The 9,317-nt window shown below is 32.5% G+C and overlaps 1 protein-coding gene across 1 annotated transcript; it reads left to right on the top strand.

Moving 5' to 3' along the window:
• Positions 1-722: 722 nt before the first annotated feature.
• On the top strand, positions 723-4,240 carry LOC110657514 (uncharacterized). Its single transcript, XM_058145223.1, has 5 exons — positions 723-757; positions 858-1,205; positions 3,027-3,097; positions 3,589-3,724; positions 3,926-4,240. The coding sequence occupies exons 2-5, from the start codon at positions 1,046-1,048 to the stop codon at positions 4,003-4,005; spliced, it is 447 nt and encodes a 148-aa protein (XP_058001206.1). The 5' UTR covers positions 723-757; positions 858-1,045; the 3' UTR covers positions 4,006-4,240.
• The last annotated feature ends 5,077 nt before the right edge of the window (positions 4,241-9,317 follow it).

A 9,317-nucleotide genomic window follows, 5' to 3' on the forward strand; every position in this document is an offset into this window, starting at 1 on the left:
CTTTTTCTCACTTTTTTTATCAATAATTTATTATATTTTTATACCAAAACATGTAATTCTCTTCATTAAACATGATTAATTTACACTTTCTAATTTTATCTGAGGGTGTGTTATATGTAATTTTTAACAGATCTTATCTATTTTATAATGGTTGATCTTTAGTTATATAAACGTTTCATTTTATCAAAAATTATACGGATGCATAACATAATTGTGACACTTTTCCATTTTATTCATCTTGCTTTTATATTATAAGTTATATTTTCTTCAATAATTCCATTCCTTTGAATGAAAGAATTGAAAGGACCATGAAATAGTAATAAAGAGAAAAGGGATTCTAATTGAAGACAAATTAGTCTCTTCGTTGGCCAATGCTGTACCAAGTGATTGTAAGCGTGAAGAAAGCAGGTTTGTAAAGCAGTAAAATGGTAGAGATAAAGGCAGCACTGATGCAAAAACTAATTGGCAGGAAAAATAAAATAACAATTCTATTTACTTTAATAAATGGGAACACAATTGTTAAGTGGTTTAATTTATTTATATCTATATGTTTAATATTTTTTTTTTTTCTTAAATCTTTAAAGATAGAGAGTGAAAGAAAGCACATAAACCTTTCTTTGGATGATCAGACCTTAAAATGAAAATAAAATAAATAGACTGAAAGCAAAGTTTGTTTAAAGAAAACCGATCTGATATATTCTCAGCCGGGTACGTGTTCCCAGGATCAGCCAGCAGAGGGATATTAATTCCTTCTTCGGTAAATTTATTTATGTATTTATTTTATATATATATATATATATATATATATATATAACAAAGTGTTGATTACTGTTTTTTTTTTTTTTGTTCCCACAAAGTGACAAACAGGAGTCAACCCACCAAGAAAAAAAGAGGTGATAATCTGTTGCCTGGTGGAGTTCAAAATGGGGCATCAATCAGTTGACTTTGGTTTCTTGCTTTTCTTTGCCCTGGACAAACCATCGCTCGCTGGAGGGTGTGAATTGTGAAAACCTATTGTTACTTTTAGAAGGTGAAGGAGAAGGAAATGGAGGTACAGCAATCATGGAGGGTGAGATTGTCCTTCAAGAACGCTACGATAGTCTTGACAGTATTGAATGTGATCACTGCCCTTTTCTTGCTCCAGGGCTTTCTCTCTTCTGCCTCTTCCCGCAACAACAGACTCTCATCTAACCAATTCAATTCAGGTTATGTTTCAATCCCTTTCTTTGAACATCAAATATTATTGTAAGCAAATATAGTGGGGAAATTGGGTTTTGTGGAATTTTGTTTTTCATGTCGAAATTATTGCCTTACTGGTATCTAGTTAATGACTATTTGGTTAAATGGGAAATTTTGTCTGTTTGTTTTAATTCTATTGTATCTGAAAGAAGGGACCCTATCATTATCCTTTTTAACTTCCATCTGTTTTCTGATTTCTGGTTAATTTGATGATTGTATCTTAAAATAAAGATTGGTTTTTGGTTTTGCCTTTTGTGCGTGTTTCTATTTATTGATGAATTAGACAACCACATATGTTAAGGTTTGGTTTTACGATTTCCCAATTTGGATGTGGAAATTGGTGGATTGTTTTTGTACTTGACAATGGAACTTGTGTCGCTGCATTATTTTTGAATTTTCTTGGCCACAGACAAATATCTCAATTTGGGTTTACCAATTGAAACTTCAGATCATATTCAGTTCATACAAGGCCTCCAAACTTATATTTTGTCCTGTATATTTCTGGTTATCAGCTATATCAGTGGATTTTACTTGACCTACATATGTTCCATTAAAGTCTTTGAAATGATTAATCTGGATGTTTGTTCAATCCGTCCCCAAATTTCCTTCATGTAAATTGCCTCCTCCAGTTATTTTGCTTCCCTTTTAAGCTGGGTCCGGTTTGTTAATCAGTTGAGGAAGATTATCATTGATGGGAAAAATGTGGAAACTAAATCTTTATTTGATGAAAAATGTATATTAAATATTGTAATGCTTAATTTAGAAATTGTGCACCGGGAAAGCCTTTTTAATTCCCAATTTACCTTTTTAAGTATTATTGTGTATGACATTTATCGCTGAAATATCAGATAAGAAAGTTATACTGACCATAGAGGCTCCACTATAAAATATCATGGCTTGGCCTCTATATAGATTTGTTCCTTGTCTGTTATATGCATATTCTTTGTAAACTTCTCACCAGCCAAAATGGAAATCCTGATATAGAATGCTTGGAAGTTCTGATGGTTTTGGTACATGTGCAGAATTCTCAGAAAATTTTCAATCTTGATTGAACATTAGGGAGAATCAAGTTTTTTCTCTTTGATTGTTTACTTAGGCCTAAATTTTGTGACACAGACCATTTATTTTGTTAAAGACTGATTTTTATATTTTTCTCCTTGATTTTTCCCTTGTCACCAAACAATTTTGGTACCTATTACTTTAGAAACCTAAAGTGAAAATCAGACTATATTACTACATATTGCAATCAGTGTAATTGCCATGCATTCTTTCAAATACTACCTTTTCTATCACATTGGTTTCTAAAACTTGATCCCTTCAAAATTAGTTCACTATTGTTGATGTTCTTAATACTTGAGACATCCATTAAGTAATTTCACCTAAGTGACTGGAGTCTGAATCTAAACAAGGGATTGGCTGCATACTATCAACAGTTGTTAGTCATAGGATGGTGTAATTTCATGATTGAGAATGCACCTTTAAGTGCTATGACTTGGTGCATGTTAATAGTCTGCCATATTTAAGACCTTTTGGTTGACATGAAAATTTTACTTGACAGCTTAGAAAATACAGATGTTCAAGTTATAGTTCTTGAACATAGGTGTTGTGGCACTATATATCATTAAGGTTTGACATGACTCTAGAAGGTTGCTGTTCTTTACAAGGGTCACTGAGCTTATTAATCATATTTCTTGGTTTCCAGTGCATTTTTTTTTTTTTGTTATGTTTCTAGGCCACGAGTAATTGACATATAGATAACCATGTTCTAATGTCAAATTGAAATGCAGTTCAGCTGAAATACATCAAGGAGTCTGAAGAGATACGCCTTGCCTTGCAACCTTGGGCACTGATAAAAAGAGTATGGCAACTCAAACTCAACTCAACTCAACTAAGCCTTTATCCCAAAAATTTGGGGTCGGCTATATGGATTCGCTTTTTCCACTCTGAACGATTTTGAGTTAAATCCTCAGAAATATGTAATGCTTCTAAGTCATGCTGTACTACTCTCCTCCAAGTCAATTTAGGTCTACCCCTTTTTTTCTTTCTATCCTCTAGCCTAATGTAATATGTTTACAGTAGTTGCTAAATTCTACAGCTGCCACAAGAAAAAATTTTTAGGTGTCAAAGTTCTTTCCTTTTGTTTTCTTTGTTTTCATGTTACTATATTCTGAGAAAAAGAAGTTTGAATTCAATATTTTCATCAAGGTTGGACTCTCTCTCTCTCTCTCTCTCTCTCTCTCTCTCTCAATTCACCCTGCTTGAAATGAGCCCCAAAAATTTGTGAAAATTCTGGATGCTCGTGGTTTGGAGTTTGTTATTCATCGGAATTCTATCTTTCTGCATTTGCAGGTTAAGGAAATTGAACAAGAAGCTTATGCAGAACCAGAAACAGTGCAACAGAAAGATACAAAGCAAACTGCTGCTGTTGATCTTTCTAAAAGATTAAAGGATTTCCGTTCTGTTAATGATCCTGCCAGCTTGAAAGGTGACTCATCTAGCACCCCGCAATAAAATTCCATCTCTCATTGGCATCTCTTGGTTCTTAGTTTCTATGGTAGCTATATTTCTTAATGATCAGGGGTATGAAATTATATTTTATCCTTGAACACTAGGATATATCTTGTTAAGGTGCATTTTGTTAATAATATAACCATGGTGATACTAATAAAATCTGCTAATTCCTCAGCTCTGGAGGAATGGCGGAAAAGAAAGATGGAACGAGCCAGACTGCGACAACTGGAGAAGAATGGAACAGGGACATCTTAAGCTTGATGAGCCTCCATTAATGGTTCTGATCTGATGATTTATATCTACTTCATGAAAGTTATCTCAAAATATATACATGTACATATTGCAACCGTGACTTCATATGAGATCTACCAGTTTGAATCCAAATAAATGAAACTGGAAGTTTAAAATCTATAGATGTGTAGTGGTGACAGATTGAAAGCTGTTCTTTGAATTGGATAAATAATTATTCTCAACTTCCAATTTCCTTTCATTTTGCAAGTCTTCACGAGGAGGTAGTTTTTATGGTTAATTTATTTAAAATAAAGTAAAATTACTTTTTTTTTAAAATGATTATAAAATTTAGGTGTTTTATCTTAAAATTTTATTTAAAGTGATAAAATATTATTTTAAATTAATAATAGTGGTATTTTGATAAAAAATAAATAATTAAATTTGATTTAATATAATGTCTTATTATAATAATTTATAAAAAAAATAATACATAATATATTTTAAAGTATCATGTTTTTATTAATTTATTTTTTGTAAAGTGATTATATATATATATATATATATAAGTTTTATTATTCTTAATTGTCCCATCGACATAAAAATAAAGGTAAATTATAATAAATTGTTTATTTTTAATTTAAATTAATTTGATTCCTTAATTTTGGACAGGATGAGATAGAGTTAGAGACAATTGAGAGATTTTGGACGAGGGAGGGAGAAGGAGAGTATTATAATTTTAGAAAAGAGAGGGAGAGAGTTTAGAGTCTAGAGAGAGAGAATTTTTGTCATTTCATGAAGTTATTTTCGTCATTTTATAAATAATTAATTATAAATTGAATTTAATTTTAACAGAATGATTAAATTATAAATAGAATCAAAATTAAAGCATTAAATTGTTTTAAATTAAAAAATAAGTATAATTTTTATCTAATTTCAAAGCAAATATCCGGAAAATAACGACTATGAATGGATTCGTATTTTCATCCATGCATTATAAAAGCACTAACTATTTAATCTCTTTATTTAAAAATGTATCATTTAATATTTATTCTTTTAAGTTCATAAAATATTTAGAAGATGTTTAGTTGACGGTAATAGCCAATAAACATCCAACAATAAACTAAGGTTTAGTATACTTAAAAGAATAGAGTTAATAATCAATAACTAACTAATATGATACTCATCAGCTACAATTTATACCAACTCTATTTTTAAAATTATTTTCCATAATTGATTTAATTTTATTTTTTATTTAAATTATATTATCTTTTTTCATATAATTCAAAAATTAATATTATTAATGATATTTGCTTCTATCTTTTTCATTTAAAATCTTAATACTTTCATTAGCATATTGTAATTTTATTAAAAAAAATTTATTAATAATATAAAATACTTATTTATTATGAAAAAAATACATTTTTTATCTAAAAGCTTAAAATTATAAGATTTTTTTATTTTTTAATAATAATAATTACTTTATTTTTTTATGACTATATTTTATATTTATTTTAATAATAAAATAAATTATATGATATATACACTTATTAATCGGTTAACAATAATATTTAAACATAATTATACCAAACATTTAACATATCAGTTATTATCGACTACTAGTTATTCGTTATCAGTGTTAACTATTAATTGAATTTTATGGCTAAACCAAACACGCTCTTAGTCCCTCCCAATCCCATTGTTTTAAAGTAAATTTATTTTTCACAACTCGACTATTCAGTCCTCCTAACTGTACATCCATGAATTAGTCAGTTTTCATCATCAATTCTCTCTTAACTAATTTGACTAACAAAAAAAGTTAAGTTTAATAAAAGAAATTAAACTGTTAATGAACTAAAAATAAAAAAATAAATATTATATATTTTAAAATAAAAAGTAATTAATTAATTTCCTTAAAATAAAAATTCTAAATAATAATTTTCCCTAATAAAAATCGACTCTCGCAAACCAAGCGAAGTACCAATTCCTCAAGAGACAAGGAAGCAAACTGCTGAAGTGGAGAGTTTCAATAAATGGACAGACTCACAACAAGAGAATGGAGGGGGAGGAGACGACAAATATACTATAGGAAGAGATTTTGATGTTTCTGAGGCCTCGGTGCCTAGCCTAAAGCCACCCCAGGGGCCATGACAATCATTAGTTGGAACTGCCAAGGGATTGGGCCCCCCTGGTCAGTTAGAACCCTGCGGGATGAAGTGGTTTTGCAAACGCTGTTTATGTTGATCCTGAAGGTCTTGCAGGAGGACTCGCCCTATAGTGGTAGGATGAAGTGGAGATTTTTGTTAATGATCTAAATAAAAATTTTGTGGATACTCGGGTTAATTTACTGGCCCAGAATCTATCTTGGCATATGCCGTTCACATATGGATGTCCAGATCGTGAGGGTAGAGCTTTCGTTTGGGACCAGTTAAAATCTGTTAAAGGGACCCATTCTCATCCTTGGGTGTGCCTAGGCGATTTTAATGCCATTCTATCTCAGGAAAAAAAAGATTGGGGGATCGCAGGTTTGCTTCTCTTAAGTGGCTAATTTCCATGAGTTTATTCAGTTTTGTGAATTTATGGAACTAGATAGTAAAGGTCCTAGTTTTACATGGTTCAATAAGTAGTATGGAGAAAGGGCCATTCAACAGAAACTGGACAAGGTCTTTGGTCTCAGTGGAGTGGCGTGAACTCTTTCCACAGGTGCTGGTCGTTAATGAAGCTTTATCAGGTTCAGATCATAGGCCTATTGTTTTATTGCTTGAGCCTGTGCGTGGTAAGCAGCATTTCTTATTTAGGTTCGAAGCAAAATGGTTACTCAATCAACAATGCTCTAAGATTATTAACTCCTCCTGGAATTTTCCAATAAGAGGATCACCTATGTTCTCTTTGACGCAAAATTGAAATGGTGCAGCGCAAATCTGAGCAGATGGAGCAAGAGACAATTTACAGAAGGAAAACAGGAAATGATGTGGTTACAAAAACAATTAGAAGTTATCAATGGAAATCCAATGGATGAAAACAATAAAGCAAAGGAGGAAGCCATTGTTTCTTGGATTCATCAATTATGGAAAGCTGAAGAGATTCACTGGAAACAGCGATCCTGGGTGCAGTGGCTTCAAGAAGGAGATAAGAATACTCGTTTCTTTCACTTATCAACAATCCAGCGAAGACAAAGGAACTATATTCATAGATTGCAGAGGGACGACAGGAGTAGGACTGACAACGAAGATGAGATCAAGCATTCAATCACATTTTATTTTAAAAGAGTTTATAAGAAAAGCCCAACTCATGGAGAAGATGATATTGTTAACTTGTTGCCGAATCTGGTAACTCCTTAAATGAATGCTCACTTGCTTGCTCCATTGACAGATGCAGAAATTAAACAAGTAGTTTTTGATTTGGGGAGCATAAAAGCCCCTGGACCAGATGGCTTCTCTGACATTTTCTATTAGCAAAATAGGGGAACGGTTGGGCTCAGTGTTTGTAATGCTGTTAGGAGCTTCTATGAGAGGGGTTTTTTGTTGAAAGAAATGAACAGAACTAATTTAGTTCTAATTCTAAATGTAAAAATCTTGCCACTATTAATCAATATAGACCAATCAGTCTTTGCAATTTTCTTTATAAGGTTGTGTCTAAAACTATTGTTAATAGATTGAAGCCATGGATAGATGCTCTGATTTCTCAGGATCAAGCTGCCTTCATTCCTTCAAGAGCCATTCAAGACAATATAATTATAGCACATGAGGCTTTTTATCATTTGAAATCTTCAAAGAGTAGGAAACACTCTATGGCCTTAAAGCTAGACATGCAAAAAGCTTATGACTAAGTTGAATGGTCATTTCTAAAGAAAGTGTTACTGAGATATGGCTTTGCAGTGGATTCGGTGAACTTAACAATACAGTGCATATCCACAGTCAGCTTCTCTATTCTGGTAAATGGAACTCCTACTTCACCTTTCATTCCTACTAGGGGTCTCCGACAAGGAGATCCATTATCTCCATACTTGTTTTTATTTATTTCGCAGGCCCTATCTGCTATTATTGCTAAGGCAAAGGAGGAAGGCTGGATCCAAGGCCTAAAGATGAATAGAAGCACTCCTGCAATAACAAATGTGTTGTTTACTGATGATACCCTCCTCTTTGGAAGGGCAACAAGGATGGAAGCTATCCTATTTAAGGCAATCATTCAAGCTTACATAGAAGCATCTAGGCAAACGGGTAAATCTTCAAAAATCTCACATTCTGTTCAGCAAACATACTCCTACGAATTTAAAGGAGTGGATTATTAATTTGTTTGGGATGAAAGAGATGGCCGCTTAGGATAAATACCTTGGAATGCCTATTATGTGGGGCAAGTCTAAGGCTCAAGCCCCGGAATTTGTAAAAGAGCGGATCCAAGCTAAAACTCAAGCTTGGAAACAGAGGTTGCTGTCTTAAGCCGGTAGGGAAGTGTTAATCAAATCAATCCTTAGCACTATTCTAGCATACTCAAAGGCTATTTTTCAGTTTCCAAAATCCTTTTGTACTCATTTAAATAGTCTAGTGTCTCAATTTTAGTGGGGCAGAAAGGCGGATGAAAGAAAGATGTGTTGGATTGGTTGGAACAGGGCTTGCAGATCTAAATTCAAAGGAGGTATGGGTTTTAAAGATTTTGGAAAATTTAATCTAGCTTGTCTTGTAAAACAGGGATGGAGATTAATAAGTAACCCGGGGAGCTTATGGAACAGGGTGATTAAGGGTTTATACTTTCCAACTTCTAACTTTTGGAATGCGAGAAGAAGAAACAAGAGCTCTTGGGTTTGGCAGGGTCTGCTAGCTGGGAGAGAATTGTTACAGGAAGGGATTCCGATAAACATTGGAGTTGGTTTGTCTACTCTAGTTTGGAGGGACCCGTGGGTACCATTAGTAAATAATTTTCGGGTTGATAGGTCAGCTCATTGTCCAATTAATATAAATCTGATAGCATACCTTATGGATCAAGCTAATGGAGAATGGAATGCAAGGCTGGTATCTCAATTGTTCAGTCCACCTATAGCTAAAGCCATTTCAACAATCCTAGTAGCTCTACCACGTTCACCAAACTTTTTAGTGTGGCATTATGAGCCGTCAGGTATGTATTCCATGAAATCAAGATATAGGCTTCTTGTTAATAAAGAAAATTCTTTGGCTCAAAAAAACATTTCTGAACAATCTCTCCATGTAACACCTCAAAATTTTAAATTTTATTATTTTATGAGCATTTTTGGTATTTTAATTTTATTTAAATTTTAGGAATTTTTTTGAGATTTTTCGGATTTTAAAAAATCGGGTTCGATTTTCCGAAAATATAAACTCTGA

The sequence above is a fragment of the Hevea brasiliensis genome, chromosome 4 (assembly GCF_030052815.1).
Source record: "Hevea brasiliensis isolate MT/VB/25A 57/8 chromosome 4, ASM3005281v1, whole genome shotgun sequence".
NCBI classification, from domain to species: domain Eukaryota; kingdom Viridiplantae; phylum Streptophyta; class Magnoliopsida; order Malpighiales; family Euphorbiaceae; genus Hevea; species Hevea brasiliensis.

What these genes read in the sequence shown, in the direction of transcription:
- LOC110657514 (XM_058145223.1), top strand. Translation starts at nt 1,046, where the DNA reads ATGGAGGTACAGCAATCATGGAGGGTGAGATTGTCCTTCAAGAACGCT. An exon ending in ATCTAACCAATTCAATTCAG is followed by an intron (nt 1,206 to 3,026) that starts GTTATGTTTCAA and finishes ATTGAAATGCAG; the next exon opens with TTCAGCTGAAATACATCAAG. An exon ending in CTTGGGCACTGATAAAAAGA is followed by an intron (nt 3,098 to 3,588) that starts GTATGGCAACTC and finishes CTGCATTTGCAG; the next exon opens with GTTAAGGAAATTGAACAAGA.